Here is an 18532-nt window from a genome sequence, read left to right on the forward strand (position 1 = left end):
ATTATATTAATTTATTAAACCATTAAATAATTTTTTTTTTTTTAATAATAATGATTTATTTTGATGAATATAAATTAATTAAAAATGAAATTTTTAAGAGAAATATATATATAGTTGTAAAAAATTTAAAAAAGAAATTTATAATTTTAATTGACTTGATTTTATTTAAAGTTGTTATTTGAAATTTAATTATATGTAATTAATACGTGATTTTAAATGTTTTTAAATTGATTTTATCAGTGTGTTATCTATCAAATTATTTTACATTTATTATATTGTCGATTTTACAAGTGTGTATAATATTTTCTCACCTCGACACTTAAATTGCCACATGAATTATAAATTCAGCATATAATAACACATATATTTATGCATTGTAAATATAGAAACATATACTTAAAAATATATATATAAATTTAATACGTGAATATGTGAGATATACACAACTCTTCACTCTCGAGTTCTCGACCCCTTAAGCCGGATATAGATATTTTCACAAGCTCCTTTCTTCTACCCCAAATACGTGATGTCTTAAAACTAAAAAATAAAATGAACACAAAAATCTGGTTATTCCACTGTACAAGTTTTTTTTTTTTCTAGAAATAAAAAGTAGTTGTGAAAACTGTGTATGACAAATTACTAGAAATGAGTAAACTTTCGATGTCCATCCAAATAATTTTTTACATTAATTACTTTTTTTTTTTCTTGCTTTAATTTTATTTCTCAAGAGAAAGGAATTAAATTTAAAAGAATTTTTATATATATTTATACTCTCAGTTTCTCTGATTTGTTTTTCTTTTTTATTTTTATTTTTTCCATTTGTCAATGATGTATGTGTGTTACTTGAACCATCTGTTTTTATTTTTCTCAAGAAATAATTTTCCAGTGAGTAAAACTGTATAGCCACAAGTTTTATTTTCTGATGGGGTAAAGAAATACTATAATGCACATTAACACATGTACAAGACAGGGTCAAAAAGAAAAAAAAAAAAAAAATCAAACAGTTGGAGAATCGGGTATCACCTTTATTTTTGTAACCCCCCTTGCTGTGCATTGAGCAAGATTTGTGTTGCATTTCTCTATACCCAGGAAGACTATTGAAAAATACTAGAAAAAAAAAATAAAAAAATGTGAAAGGTCCTCTTGTCAGAAATGAGTTGCGGTATAGGGTGCGAAAATGGAATTTCCATTTGTATTATTCATCAAAAGACATGCGTCTACGAAAAAAAAAAAAAAAAAATTTCCAAATTAGATTAGCAAGCATGAAGTGTCACAACACATTTTTTAAATCTTTACTCAATTTTTTTCAAATCCATTTTGCCCTTTGATTTTTAAATTTAATAATTTAAACTATAGTAAAAAATCTATTTTTTATATAACAAAAAAAATTAATTAAATAAATTAATTTGATTAATAAAAAATAAACGTTTTTTACTCGACTTAAATATTTTTTATTAATTTAAAAAACATAAAAATATTTATACTCAAGGTTTTGTAATTATAAACAATTAATGAATTAAAAGATAATTAACGTCTTTGACAAGATCTTCAGTTTGAAAAATAATATAAAAATACAAGTGTAATTACTTGAAGACAAAAATGAGAAAACCATTCACACAAAAAAAAAAAACATCACACACATTTTATAAATAGAAATAATAATATTAATATAATAATAATAAAACATAAAATTCTAGCACATAAACATGATGGTGTTGTGAATAACGATAAAGTGGCTATATTGCTGTACAATACACAATGTACTAACAATTTTCAAACAATAACTGCAATTGAATAAATGTTGATTTTTTTTTTATCTCATCAATTCACCTACATGCTAAAGACTATATCTTTATAACAAGCATTAAAATCATCATGATATTTCAACCACAATAATCAATCAAAAATTTATCAATTAAATTATTCACTCAACTTATTTAATTAATTAATAATAATTAAACAAAATTAAAAAAAAAATTGATTCATTATTTATTTTGTTGCTTAAATAAATTAATATAAAAACGATAAATAAATATAAATAAATAAAAATAATTATTATAAATTTATAAAAAAAATATTAATTTAAATTAATAAAAAATAAAACTTGCGGATATATTTTTAGAAATATAACACATAAAATTTGATAGCTCAAAGAAAATCCAAATCCGTCTACTGCATTGCATTAAAAACGTACATGTAAATAAACCAGAAGCTAAAATGGCAAAAGTAAAATATACATAGCCAACTTGAGTATTGAAAATTGAAAAAAAAAAAAAAAAAATACCATAGTACCAAAATGATTATATTTGTGTGTGTGTGTAATGTGTGCAATATCAAGCTGACAGTGCATGAGTATTATTGAAACAACAAATACACGTCTGGTTAAATAAAAGTGAGACAACAAATACATCAGTTAAAAAGAGTACGAATAACTTGTCGGTTTAAATAAAAAGAGTATATAGAGACAAGAGAAGGGTGTAATGGCGGGAAGAGAATAAAATAAGAGAAGGGGATAAGTCTCGACTACCGAGTCGACACTCTTCCGCTTGTCGGTCAGTCGTACGCCGGGTTTACAATAAACACACTGCACTCCTCAAAAATATACTATTTTTTTTAATTTATTTTTTTTTTTCTCTCAATCCTCTCACTTTTCCAGTTAAACGAAAATTAATCATCATTGAAAAAAATAATTTATCTTCATTTATTTCAATTAAATTAACGTGACTCATAGTGGTTTTTTTTTTTTTTTTTTTTTTTAAAATTTGCGTGGTGAATTGTTAAACTATTACTGGAAAATTATTAAAATAGTATTCAAGTGTAGTATATTGATGAAAAATATTTATGGTTTGTTGTTAATATTATTTGTTGTGATGTGTGCATGTGAATTGTCTAGGATCACTTGAGTAAACATTGTGTGTATTAAGGGGTATCGAGTTACTTCCGTTGGATTATTGTCATCATCATTGAATACAAAAAAACCATTGAGTTTTTTTTTATTTAAAAAATAAAACTGATGAGAAATGTGAAGCTGAAGCAGTTTTACAACTGTTAAAAAATTTGTATACTCAGTACATATTTCCGTTTACTCTTTTTTTTTTTATTTTTTTTTTTTGTGTGTGAGTTAATTTTAAAAATTGACGTTTAATAATATAATAAATTCCATTATCAATTTATTATATTGTTGGAATTGTAGAATAATATCGTGTAATTTTTATTGTGAAATAATTTTGTTGACAATTATAAAACGACATGAGACACGATTTAATTTTCAATGAAAATTCAATTCAAGTTGTTGATGGTTAATCAAGGTCAATATTGTCAAGTAAAAGTTGACGTTATTATTTATCATGAAATAATCGATAACGTGATTTTATCACTTCAATAATAGTGCACAATTTGTTTTGGTTGTTTTTTTTTTTTTTATTTATTTATCGGATTACAATTGAGAAAATAAAAGAGTGATGATTTAAAAAAGAAGAAAGAAGAAAAAAAAAACAAAAACAAAATGGATTATGTTGTTGAGTAAAAGTGAGATTGTCATTTATTTCACTTATAATTTTTGTGGGTGTTTATGTTGTTTATTCACCGAGTCAGGATGATGATGGCACCACAAGTCGTGGGTGTTTTGCTGAAAAAACCAGGACAGCAAAATCACCCACGTGTACCATCTTTTGATCAGCAAGACACCAAAATTCGAGGTATGTTTTTATTTATTATTCATAATATTATTATAATTATTTAATATTTTTTTATTTACATTTATTATAAACACCTTAATTGAGTGTCATAACATAGCAACAAGTTATTCTGTTTAAATTTCATGCCAAGATTGTTGTAAAAAAAAAAAAAACAAATCAACCCAAATTAAAATTTTTTTTTTTTTTAAATATTTAAACTTTTCTTTTCGTTTTATTTCGTGTTTTGTCTACTATAGAGACTATTTTAACAGTCGTTTTTCAATTCACTGGGGTGTATCAACAAATTTATCCAGCCTTTTTTTTTTTCTTCTTTTATTTTCGATGGCCCCTTTGAAAAAATTATCCAGACATGCAACTCTTGACTCAGGGGATTTTTCCGCAAGATGCATTCATACATTATCACATACATTCTCTTTATTTATCCCCTCAATTTGTATTTTTTTTTTTTTTTTTTCATTTCATTCTTATCTTGTTGGTTGAATTATTTATTTATAAATGTATTTTCATTGTTATTGTTCGAGTTTTAAAACTTGAAGTCTACTTAAAAATGGCGAATGAGTTATTAAAGCATCAATGTGATGTTTCATGTACACTAGATATATCTTTTTATATATATTTTGCTTAGTGATATAAAAATAATAATAATAAAAAAAAAGAGAGTAAGCAATATAAAAAAATAAAAATGAGAAAGAGAGGTCAGGGCGTTGCTCCGTTTTGCTTTGACCCAGTGTATATTTCCCCCATCAGTTTCGACTCTTCTATCATTTCGATACACACATTAACACACAAAATCGGTTTCTCTTATTTTTCCAGCCTCCAGCAACTAGCTGTGAGAAAAAAAAAAATAACTTCTTGTATTAGAAATAAAAGAATTTTAACGATCAGCCACTGATGGAAATTTTATTTTTTATTCTATAAATTTACAAACTAAACTTTGACAATAATTTTTTTTTACTATTATTTATCTATAATATTTTTTTTTATAGTTTTTTATATGGATTTTTTTTTTATGTTATTTTTGTGAAACTGGGTTAACCATCAGAAGCATTCCGCTATGTCCAAAGTTTAAGTAGAACATCATGCTTGTGTGTTACGTCCACTAATAAAAATTTAAAAAAAAAAAAAATATGCATGTTTTTTTACGTCCTTGTATTTATATTTATTATATTTAATAAGATCTCATTTAATGAGTGAATTCAATTTAAATAAATTGATATTTATTTATTTATTTTTAATGTTTCTTTTTTTTTTTTTTTTTTTTGCCAATACAATTTATTTGCTGACCTTTAGTATTTATTAAAAATTCAGAATAATTTTTAAATACATTTTTTATTTTTTATTCAACTTCAATTGACCTAGATGATTTGAAGTATTTTAAAAAATAAAAAAAAAAAATTATTTATATCTAAGGTTTATTCGAGGTAATAGTCAGCGATGTGAAACACATGTTTTGTCACTGTCAATCGAGCAGTAGCAACGTTGATGGTATAACTAAATGACAGTGGATATGCTTGGTTGAAGGACAAATTAATTTATTAATTTTACCACAAATTAGTATTAAGGGACTGAGTGTGTAAATAGATTAGTATTGCGACAAAATTACATGATTGTCCTGCTTGTTCAAAAATATATTTTTGATCAATAAAAAAGAGCCATTATCTTTCTTCTTTTTAGCTTTTCAAGCCAATCAAAAAATTCATAGACTGCCTAAAATTTTATAAACAGATTAGATGTAATTGGAATATTTATTTTTCATTCAATTTTTTTCTATCAATTAATTTTTAACTTACAAAATAATATTACGACTCTTATTTTCAATATGTTTTTAAGCTTTCGAAATCCCTCAAGTGAATTACACTTGAATAGTTATTTGAACATTAAATTTGTAAAAAGTAATCGAAGCGAAACGAAGTAATAGTCGATAGAGAGTGAGTCGTCTTTAATGACAGGGTTGGGCCTATTTTATATATATAAAAAAATAATAATAATAACATAGTAATAATCATTAAAGATCTGTGTAATTATAGCACGATGATGATTATATCCTGGTGTCAGTTTAATTGAATGTCCATCATGAATTGCAGAATATCTATTTTGATGAAAATATAAAATTGTAAAATGAAAATTACAAGTATTTATATTTTTTATTTTGTATTGAGGGGAATGTATATATGCTTTCACCTTTGCTGGTGTATATATAAACTGCCAAAATTGTTTGTAAGAATTTCGATTTCTTTTCCAAAACCAGAATCTCAGTTGTAATGATAATGCTTCAAAAATAAACATGGTGACCAACTGGTCCTGGTGCAAACAAATTCATGAATATATCTACTCGTTTCCATCATTTATTTTATTTTTTTTTTTAAATTAACACTTTTGTCAAATGACGATGTATTCTCAGCCAAATTGGATGTAATTTAAAATATTTTACTGTTTATATTATTATTTTAAAATATAATTTATTTGCATAATGCCAAATGACAAGGTGTTTAGAAAATTAACTGGTTTCATTGCGGTGAATAATACATTAAAAAACAAGTTTAAAATTTTTTTAAATATATTTTTAAAAATCATCAAAATTTGTCATTTAACATGTAATCTTGTAGGTTTTTTTTTTTTGTAAATTATTGTCTGTCATTATGAATCATCAAAATAAATCCCACACAAGATTGATACTTTCAATTTTGAAATAAATAATTAAACATGAAAAAATAATTTCATAAAGACGAATGATTGATTATTTTATTATTTCCATAAAATCAATGGGGTTTATAATTGAAAGAGAAATTTCACGGTATATGAATAAAAAATATTAATAAAGAAAGAAGGAAAAAAGCTATAAAAAAAATATATATTTATTTAAGAATGCAAATCTCCCCTTGAAATGGAAGCATGTGAAAAAAAAAAAATGAAGCTATATTTTTGGATCCCTTAAAATAGCTTTTCATCGTACGGTTTTTTAACTGAGAGGGTAAAAAATATATAAAAAATACTATAAAAATATAAAATATTAAAGGGGATTCTTCAACGTTTAAATGTGTCATCTAATGGTAGATAAATCCTTGATGGCCAGCTGTTGCATAATGGTAGAAAAATCGTGCGAGAATGTTATCTTGATCTGACTCACAGCGGGGCATAGGTATATCACGATGGTAAATGATTGAGTTGTCTGAAGGACCAAACTTACACTTAAAAAATACAAAATATATAACAATATTAATATATAGTATCAAAATAATATTTTATTTTCAAACCAATGCTAGAAATCAAACGGCCCCCTTTTTTTTTTTTTCTTTCTTAAAAATTCTCATCAAAAAAACTAAAATGTACAATCAATTGAGGAAGTTTAAATCAAACTAAATTGTCATCAGAATTTGATAAAAATATATAGATAAGATTCGTTAAATAGTTTTACATGTTGTGGTCAAATTTTATGACGATTGTCCAGCTAGTTTAAAAGCCATTTGTTTTAAAAGTTGATAAACTCTTTTAAAGTATCAGTAAATTAACTAAGGATAAAAATGAGTCAACGTCTTTTAAATTTCTCCTTAACGATAAGACAAAAAAAAAAACAAAAAATCCCTTATTAATAAAAAACAGTAAATAATATTAAATTAAAAATAAAAAAAATAATCATTAAGCTGTTAGTTTATGATTATTTTTGTGGTTGAGTTGACACCTTGTTTTTTGGGTTAAATTATACACAAGAATATTTATGAAATTATTGAAAACCGGTTCCTTGACCCTGTTTATATTTTCTGGTATTTATTTAATTATGTATTTTATAAATTTTTTTTTTTTCTTTTTGATATTCTATTACATTTATATAACTCGTGCAATTTGATTTCCATTCGTTTGTTTATTTAGCCACACTCGCCCCAAATCTTGTGGCCAAGGGGTGGATATTTAGGCGTTTTTTTTTTTTTTTTAAATCTTCTTTTCTTGGCCATTCGAATAATAGATTATAGAAATAATAAAATAAATAAAAATAAAATAAGCTGGTTTTTATAAAACTAGATCTTTCAAATAATTTTATATTTATATACTCTCATTTATTCCACATTTTTAATTGAATTTAATTATAATATTTTTTGTTTCTTATCTATTTTTAATTCATAGAAAGTTGAGAAATTATAATTTATCTTTTCACAAACTTGCAAACTGGTTTTTATATTTTTTTTTTTTACTTTTCAATATACAATGATGTTACATTTTATTATTTTTTTTTTTCTTTTTCATTAAAACTACTCAGTTATTTTTCATTGTTGTTAAGTGTTTAAGCATAAGAAGACGAGTAGCATTGTGAGTGTCGCTCGAGGTGGAAATAATGTTTTTTTTTTTTTTTTTCCTTCTTCTTTTTGAAGTAACACTTGAAGAAGTTTGTAAGTGTGCAACAATGTAGGGTGTTAAAAACGTGAATAAAAAAAATATATTTGTTTATTATTATTGTCAAGAACTTGGCTCGTTTTATGTATGATTTTTTTATTTTTAAAAATTCTTATTCAACCCTTTTTTCTTATATGGTCTCTCAGCTGGAGACTGGCTACTGGCTACTCTTGTGGATTATAAAATTTATGGTTCCGGTCTCATTGGAATAATGAGGGGGTTGCATAACACACAATGTCTTACCACCTGCAAAATATAATACGGTCATCATATATTATAAAATATAAATTCAATGAAATGTTTAATCAGCACTCTTTCGTCACATTTTTTTTGTTCATTTGTTGTTGCTCTTCTTCTTCTTCTTCTTCTTGTGTCATGGCTAAAAAATATTCAATTTAAAAAAAAAAACAAATTTATGTCTTTTATATAATATTAATTAAATTTATTTTATTTTTAAACTCCCGATAATTATAATTAAATGAATAGTTAATATTTTTTTTTAAATATCAACTTAATTTATAACTTAATTATTAATTTATAATAATTATGTTATTAAATTTCCAACTCATCATCATTAAGTTGATACTTGTTTTTTATTTATCCTCTCTTGATGAAAAATATATATTTAAAAAAAATTTAAGTATGTTACAAAACAACAGTTACAACAAGTGAAATTTTACAAAACTTTCTTAAAATGGTTGTTAAATTTTTGATTATTGAATTGACATTATTATTTTGTTGCTAATAATAGCTTGTTTTAAGATGTATAGACATGGACAGGTAAAACATAAATGCATATAGAATATACATAGCACAACAGTGAAGAGGTTTTAATTAGAAAGTTTTTTAAGTGACGTTTAGACGAAGCATCGAAGCTGATCAACCCACCAACGACATGACTTGTTACTTGCTCGACTAACCATTTTCGATAAAATAAATTCAACCTTTTTATTCATCTCATATTTATTTAAAAAAAAAAAGAGTGTCTTTATTTTAAATTTATCCTCATTAATATGTTGATAAATTTTAATTATTCACTCTTCGACATTTATAAAAAAAATTTAAAATAGAAAAAATTTATTTTTTTCAACAAAAAATATACGAAATATATTTACGTAATTTTTTAAATTAAATTATACAATCTATAAATGAAATGAAATTAATTTTTTTATATAAAATGATTACATTAGTTGGTTAAAAAAAAATTGTAAAGGAATGAAAAGTATTAAAGAGCAAAAAGTAAAAATACAGGTTGGACGTTAAAGAAATTCTATGACTTTAATTCGACCCTATAGTGACAAAGCCATTGAAATTTAGACTAGAGGGGAGTGATTGGTATTTAGAAGGCACTATAAGTAGATATATATTTTTTTATTGTATTTATATTTGACATCAAATTTGCCAGTTAGAAATGAGAAAAAAAAAAAAACGCACGTGTTGAAATACATTGTTTGAAAATGTCCTTGCATTTTGCTATTTCATTTTTTCAAAGTGTAATTATGTCGAGTAAATGATTATAATTTTAAAGAATAAAAAAATGAAAATTACCTGCTGAGATATAACTGAAATATTATTTATTTGTTAGACTGCGTGTTATGTTTCGCATCAACGAATTTAAATTAAAATTTTTATTTCTTTTATTTTGTCACTTTTTTTTTTTGCTTTGTATTTTTTTTTTTTTTTTTTTTTACAATTACACTTAACTTTCACTATTATTTATATTTTTTTTTTTGCCTATAATTTTCTATGATTAACGTTTATTTTTATTATTTGTCGACAATAAAATTTTGCTTTATATATTTAATTTACAATTTATTTTTATTCTCTTTGTCTGCTACTGAAATTTTTCATTCAACAAAATTATTCCATCAATTTTTTTTTGCCAGCGTATCTCCAGCTGTTCAGAAAGATAATAATAATTTTATTTAAAATCCTAATGGATTTTAAATGACTCTCTTTTGATCCTTAAAAAAAAAAATACTAACCATATATTTACTTTTCAATCTTCAAGTTTCCCTAATGCTATATAGATTCCCGACTTTAGATAATTTTCACTGGAATGTAGGACAATTTTTTTGATGAAAGAAAAAATATTTATAAATGTATTTTAGTGTTACCCAGTAGTAGATTTATTCTTTGTAAAAAATAATACGTCTATCTCTCTGATCCGCCCATAAAATTTTTTCCAAAACATTGATAAATGATGCTGCGTCTTTTATAAATACTCAACAACAATAATACATAACCGTTTTGATATATCTTCTTTTGAATTTTTTTTTTTTTTTCTTCATATATTCATTTTGCACAGTTGCATCTGTACAAATAAAATTAGGCTTATGTTTATTTTATTTTCAAATAAAAAATAACAAATAATAAATTTTTTTAATTGAAATATATATATCAATATTTTTATGATGTTATAGATGAACGATTTTAATTCGATATAAAAAAAAAAAACCCTCAAAAGAGTTCGTTAAAAAAGCGTTAAATTTTTTTATCTAAAAAACGACTATCAAAGAATATTACATTCCAATCCATTAAATTTCAGATTTATAAACAAATATAGAAAAAAAAAATTTACTTTTCAAATGAAAATATATATTGCGACACACAAATCATATAATTTTTTCTTTTATCAATTTATTTATTTTTTTTTGTAACAAGGAGAAATGAAAATAAATAATTTCGTAGAAAATTTTCATACAAGTCAGGTAAAAATGCAACGAACCATGTTGCACTTTGGTAATAACAAAAAAAAAAAAATGTTGCACTACTTGTGTTTATATAAATGTGCAGGTACAGTTGTATGTATTATTACGTGAATGCATTCTAACGGTGCCTCGCCTTTAATTAGCTAAGTGAAGAACACACACTTGTTATTTGATTTATTTTTTTTTTTTAGTAATTTTATTCTTCTTCATTCACTGTGTTCCTCATAACGTAATTTATTTTTTATTTTTTTTTATTTTAAAGTCATAAACAATGCCATATATGTTTATTTAATATATATAATTATCATATCAAGTTATAAAACAAATTGTTGTACATCAACAAATAAAAAAAAAAATTTATAATAATCTGATATTAATAATAACATGGTAATTCAGTTGTGAACTCGTAACCGAGTTATTAAAACCAGTTTATATTTATTATATTTAATATTACATGTTACAAATTTTATGTTTAATTAATACTAAATTGAATAAGTAAAATGACGATATAACAATAAATTTATTCAATTATAATTATTGTTATTTAATTTGTAATATAACTATCAATTTTGCAATATTTAAAAATTTAATTTTCATTAATTAAAATTTATAATTTATCGATTTATTAAGTTGAAATTTTTTATATTTTTATTTTTCTAATTAAACAATTATTTTCAAGCTTGAAATATATATTTTAATAAAATTTTTTAATTATTAATTGTTATTTTTACAGTTAATTTTAATTGTCGGTTTTTTTTTCATGATTTTTTTTTTTTGAAAGCTGACGTTTTGACATTGACAACTGAGATTATTTCCGGACAGTTATTTTTTTAATTTTTTTATCTCTTTGTTCATAATGCAGCAACTATTTTAGTTTCCCTTCCTGACCCTAAACTTCCGGTTTCGTGACAACTGACACTGGTCCACCGCGTCTCATTCAATTTTTGTCGCACGAGTTTTTCATACATTCAACAAAAAAAAAAATAAAACAATTTATATACAAGCTACATTTAATGTCTCTTTTTTCTCATCTCCCAGTATAAATATAATTTTATTTTTTTTTTTATCTTTATTTGCGTTATTTATTTATTTGCTCTTTGTCTATGTGAATTTCTGTCACTTTCACTTTACTTGCGCGGACACGAGTCACTTCCTTCCGGGTATACAATTCATGACATTAAAAAAAAAAATCAATATTATATCAAACAACATATAATGGACAGGTTTATTTAATTTTTATCGATAATTATTGAAAAAAAAAAAATTACCACAATATTATTGTAAATTAAATATTATAACAAATTTCAATTAAATTTTATGCGCATTCAACTGGTTATAACTTTGACACGCCCGATTATTTTGACTTTGACACGTTAAAAATAATAAATAATAATAATAAAAAAATCAACCAAGTCATAAAATTAGAAAGAAAAAAAAATGTATATTTATAAAAATTAACTTTGTATGCATAAAATATGTAAAAATATTTTTCAAATAAAAAAAAAGGATGAGTGTGAAAAATTGAGGTCAATCGGTTGAAAGAAAAAATAAATAGAATAACATATATTAAATGAAAAAAAAAAATTCCACGCAGGGTGAAAATGAATAATTCATATGCTGTTTTAAATAAATGTAAGAAAAAAAAATATCTATTACTAGATGTAGGCAGAGGGTTGTTGTGGTAGAGCAAAAGACCCTTAATATTTAAAGAAAAAAAAAAAATGATGTTTGCACGCAAGGACATGTGATGAGGTCCGTTTGAAAAAATGACGAATCGAGGAGTGACAGGAGGCAGACGAGCGTACACATTATGACTTATAATTTTACTGTTAAATAAAAACTGGATTTTTTTTTTTTTTATTGACATGAATAACCGGGTAAAATTATATTCACAAAGTTTACTCATCATTTTTCTAGTCAACTTATCCCTGTCAAATTTTGCAAATATATACGTTTGAACAAATATATTTTTTTAAACGAAATCGTTATTGGCGCTCATACGGGGAAATTTACGGGTTTCACACACAATGTCCTACACATACAACGGTGGCTCTGTTCACCGTAAATTTTCTCGTAACTTGTATAAATGTCCCCGTAAATTCCCCCGTATTGAGTGCCAATAGCGTTACCGTTTTTTAAATTCTTTGTTTAATTTTATTTTCTTGTTATATATATAGTTTTATTTTTTATCATGCTGACAAACCAGCTCGTAAATTAAATTCCGATAATAAAAACATTTAAAAAAAAAAAAATATGATTAAAAATAATAATAATAAAATTGTTGATAAAAAAATTATGATTTATCTATGGAAAAAAAAAAAAAAAAAAAAATTATATTTGTCACGTATAAAATTTTAAATCAACCGGAAGTTGATGAATAATATTATCACAAATTATTTAGCTGACTAAAATAATTATCATGACGTTTAAATATAAATTTAATATAAAATACTTTGTCGATTGACAAAAATTGAATATTAAAAATAACATTATATTATAAAGTTTAAAAAAAAAAAAATTAATACTGCGCATAAATAGACATGAGATAATAATTGTAAAATAATAAAGTTTGAATTTACTGATGTGATAAATAATCAGTGGATAATATTTACAAGATAACATTAAAAATAAATACGAGTAAATTTTATTTAATTTTAAAAGTGCTATGTACGCTATTTAATTTTATAATAAAATAATCATTTAATCGTTGTCAATATGATAAATACTAAAAGCAGAAAAAAACATAATATATTTCAACACAACAGTCAATATATTAAATTAAAAAATTAAATACATATTGACGATGATGACAACGACGAGATATTTTCTCTGTGTCTTACAAAATGTTTGAAATTAATTTACAAAGTTTCTCATCAACAACAAAACTATATATACAAGTTTGATTAAAAATAAAAAAATCAAAGACAATGAGAAACTGTACATTGAATCCTCTATCAAGAATCCCACACTTTGTCCCCACTCTTTGTACGATAAATAAAATGATAAAAAAGAGAAAAAAAAAAAAAATAATAATTTTTATTTTCTACTTTATTAATCCACTAGATGATGTCACTCAATTCATTGACCCTGCTGATTCTTGATTATTATTTTTTGTTAAAATAATATTATTTTTTATTTACATAGAAACAACATCAACTTGATTGTTCAATTATGTTTATTTATTATGATTTTTATTATAACAAATTAAGACAATCATCAAAGTGTTGAATTACAACTCAATCAGGAAATTTATTTTCCTTTGAATTAATAGTTTTTTTTTTTATTTTTATTTATTGTAATAAAATGCTGAATGCGTTAATGATTGTTTTATAATTCATTGTTGATATTTTAATTGTCATTTTTATTTTCAGGAGAAATGTTTGTTGAAGAACTGGGTGAAAGGAGAATGGTATCGATCAGAATGGGCTGGTTGTGGGTTGAAGGAACACCAATGAAACTTGCATTGAGGGCACTGAACTTACGACAAGCATCATCAGGACTTTGTCAACCCCATGCACTTGCACTTGGTTTTACACTAAGTAATTCAAAGGATGATCAATTGGCATCATTTTGGGTAGGAGTTTATTAATCATTTTTTTTTCTTATTAAATATATTTCCTGCTAGAATATTTTTCCCCGGATATTCCAACCAGAAAATTTATATTTTTTAGCATCTTTTTAAGCTTGACACTTGGTTATCTAATTAATTTAAATTATTTTTTATTTAGTATATATGTTTATATATATAAAAATGAGTCTGAAAGTGTTGAAGATTATTTTACTGCATAATGTAAATTTATGTTAATTACTATTTTATCTTTCTCGCGATCTCTTGTTGTTCTTTATATTATATTTTAATACTTAATATTATTATTTTTTTTATTTACTGCAAAAACACTTTCACGAGATCATTCACTTCACGATCATTTCACTTGATGATGTATGCAAACTAACATATAAATAATCATCATCATGATTGTACTAGACTTAATTAAAATAATCATTGCATGGTGTTAACTTGAAAAAATTAAAAAAAATCCTTTCTCTATATTCTACAGTTTCTACATGTTATACAATATATTTATTTAAATCTATTTTATTTAATTTTTTCATCATGAAAATTGCAGTTGTTTTTATCTTGTTATTATAACAATAAAAAACATTGTTTTTTAATGACACATATTTAATCTTTTTCAACATTATTTTCATGGTTTTTTTTTTTCTTTTATTCCCACGTAAAATAAATATGACAAAAAAATAAATTATAATTTGTCAATTTGCTAAATATTATGTGTCTTCATTTTTTCTTTATTATTTTATATTTGATTATAATGTTATAACTTTGCAATCGACTGTTTAACTTGGTGAGAGTTGTCCTAGAGAGGTCAAATTATATTTATATTTTTTTTGCCTTTCAAATGGCTGCAAAAAAAAAAGAAAAAAATCTAGACAAAGGTCGTAATAGTTGGCTGGAATAGATACATTGAATTGTCACCCAAGAAAAATTGTTGCCATAGATAGACAAACAAGTATTGAAATTCAAAAATAAAAAAATGAAAAATAGTAGGAGGTGATAGAGATATACTGGTTTCACTTCCGCTGAAAATAGTAATAATCGTTGGTCGCGGTTCGTTCGTTGGTTAACGAATTAAATTCCATCGTCAATGATCACTCCTTCTTCGTCATGATATACTTGGGGAAAACTTTCGAATTTAAGCCACAGTGAAATCGTCTGTCACGGTGCTGTGACAATTTTTGCTTTATTTTTTGTTATTTTTTACAATCAAATAGTCATGAAAAAAAAAAACAATAGAAAATAAATTACCCTGACAAATAAATAAACCAAAAAAAAAAAAAAAATAATAAAATAAAATTATTAATTTACCTTTAATTATTTCAGGTTGATTCAGAGGCAATTTATTGGTCATGGGTACGTGCAATTGCTGCTGAATTAGTACGTCAAACACCATTTCGAGCACAAAGATGTTTAAATTTTCTTGAAATATTAACAATTTGTCCACGTGGTCCATTACCATTACCAGACAGTCCAACAGATCATCAACGTAGACGTTCACGTAGTGAATTACGTTGTTGGCTGAGTGATTCACATATACAAAAAAATAATAATAATATTAATATTATTAATAATAACAATAACAACAATAATAGCATCATCAACAACAACAATAATAAAAACAACATAAATATTAATAATAAAAATATAAATTTACCAATAATTGATGATCATCATAGACGTGCAAGAAGTGAATTACGTTGTTGGTCAAGTAGTAATTCAAGTGATGAAGATATTGTTAATGATTATCGTACAATAATACCAGTATTACCAAAACATCAAACGATAACACGTACATGGGGATGTAGTGAAAGTAGTGAGGGTAGTGATGATAGTTTAACATGGAATGGTAATACAATATCATCATCAACAACAACAATAATATTATCATCAGATGTTGCACCAACAAGTGAACAAAGAATACAACGTTATAAAGAAGCAAGAAGACGTGAAAATGAAGCAAGAACAAAACGTGTACTTGAAGAAGATGCTAAAAAAAGAAAAGCTAAAGTTGAAGAAATTAATAATAATAATATAACAAAATATGAACAATTAAAATTAATTAAAAAACATTATTATGATAATAATGATTATAAAAAAAATTATGATACTGTTGATTCAATTAATATTAAATTACCACCAATAAAACCAATTGATACATCAACATTATTACAACAAAAAGATTATAAAAATAATCATAATAATAAACAAAATATAAATAATAATAATAATAATAAAAATAAAAATATAACAATTGTTAGAACTGATTCTGGTGAAAGAAGAAGTCGTGCTAGAGAAAGAAGAAATTTACGTACTGAAATAAAAACACTTCAAGATTATAAAGAAACACAATTAAAAAATGAATTAAATAGTAAAAATTTAATAATATTAAATAATAGTGTTAATGATAGTTTTGAAAAAAAAGAAAAATCAATATATTTATCAAGTAAAAATTCAATAAATGATTCAACAGTATCAATGAATAATTCAACAGTATCATGTGAAGAAGATGTTGCAAAATTATTAGAAAGATGTCAAAGAGTTGATCATTATGTACCAGTACGTGAAAAATTAACATTATTTGAATCATTATCAAGAATGGGTGGTAGACTTGCAAGAAGTACTGAAGATCTTGGTAGATCAATTAATAAAACACCACCAAAAGGTAAACAAAGAGCAAGATCACTTCATGATCTTAATAGAGGTAATAAACCATTACCAGTACGTGAAATGTGTAGATTATTTGAGGGTGGTGAACATGACAATGAACATGAAATTTCATTAAAGGCCAAAGAACAAAAACAACAACAATTATCAAAAATTGATCCACCATGTGTAAGAGCTTCTAGGAGAAAAAAAAATTATAAATAATTCATGACCAAAGACATAGTCAACTACCATATTTGTGTTCATCAAATAAATATATATTTTATTTTCTTTTTTTGTAAATTTATTTGGTAGAATTTTCAGAAACTCTTTACAAGGTGGAAATAAAAAAATTAAAAAAATAGATATGCTTTAATTAAAACACCGAAAAACAAAGAATTTATAATATATAAAAAAAAAAATTAATAATATATTTAGTTTCATGTTTTGATATTTAATTGTTATCTCGACTGATTTTGGAGAAGTAAGATTTAAGAGTTGGCCATGACAGTATTTGTCCATGTGGTTATTTATTTATTATTTCTTTTTTTTTTCTATCTTCAAATTCTTGTCTAATATTTGTTGAAAAATTTCTAAAATAACCTGTGTTATTTGTTGAATATATATATATTTTTTTTTTTGTATTTATCATGTTGTTCATTCAATAATCTGTTGAGTTATTATTTGAATTGAAATTCTTGATTTTTGGAGAACCGTTATTAATCTTGATAAACGTGTTTGAATTCTTCAAAATAAAAAAAAAAACATTTATGAATTTCTCTTTTTGCTTGGGAATAAGTTTTTTGTTTATTCTCATTGTCGAGTATTTATTTAAAAAATAAATTAACAACGATAAATAAATTGAGAAAAGTGATAAAGAAATAATAAAAATTTATAAAATAAATTTTCTTGTAATTTCATTAGAACGAACAAAAAAAAAAAAACTATAAACTGTACAGAATAAATCAAGAGATGCATGAAAATTAATTTATTGTATAGTTATTTGTGTGACAATGTGTAATTACTCGTAAATATTATTATTACTCAATTGTTTATATTTAAAATAAAAACAGTGTGATTTTTTGTACAGTTAAAACAAGATAAAAAAAAAAAACAAAACTATAATCAATAAATTAAAAATAATTGTTATGTAATTAAATAAATGAAACTATTGACGATTTAATGATAAATTAATAAATTTTTTTGCATTTGTTTTTGTTTATTTAAAAATATTACAGATTAAATTATAAAAATTAAATTTACTCTTTTAGTTTTTAGACCGTTATGGTGATAGAATCGACGAGTGAATAATTTTGTATTTTTTTTTATTATTATCTTGGCAATTTGCCAAAGAATTCTAGTCTAAAAAGAAAAAAAGAGATAATATCCAATTGAATACTACTTGAATAACAAAATTTGATGGCTTGCTTTTTTACTTCTGTTGATAATTATCTGCTTGATGAAAATTTGCTTAAATTGCAAAATAAAATATTTGTATATATGAAAAAATAATATTT

At 23.7% G+C, this 18532-nt stretch overlaps 1 protein-coding gene across 1 annotated transcript; it reads left to right on the forward strand.

The window, feature by feature from the left end:
* Positions 1-2733: 2733 nt before the first annotated feature.
* On the forward strand, positions 2734-17254 carry LOC122849886 (uncharacterized protein DDB_G0288805-like). The gene is made up of 3 exons (XM_044148749.1): positions 2734-3698; positions 14167-14369; positions 15696-17254. Exons 1-3 carry the CDS (start codon positions 3572-3574, stop codon positions 17238-17240), a joined length of 1875 nt encoding a protein of 624 aa, XP_044004684.1. The 5' UTR covers positions 2734-3571; the 3' UTR covers positions 17241-17254.
* The last annotated feature ends 1278 nt before the right edge of the window (positions 17255-18532 follow it).

Source organism: Aphidius gifuensis, linkage group LG2 (assembly GCF_014905175.1).
Source record: "Aphidius gifuensis isolate YNYX2018 linkage group LG2, ASM1490517v1, whole genome shotgun sequence".
NCBI lineage: Eukaryota > Metazoa > Arthropoda > Insecta > Hymenoptera > Braconidae > Aphidius > Aphidius gifuensis.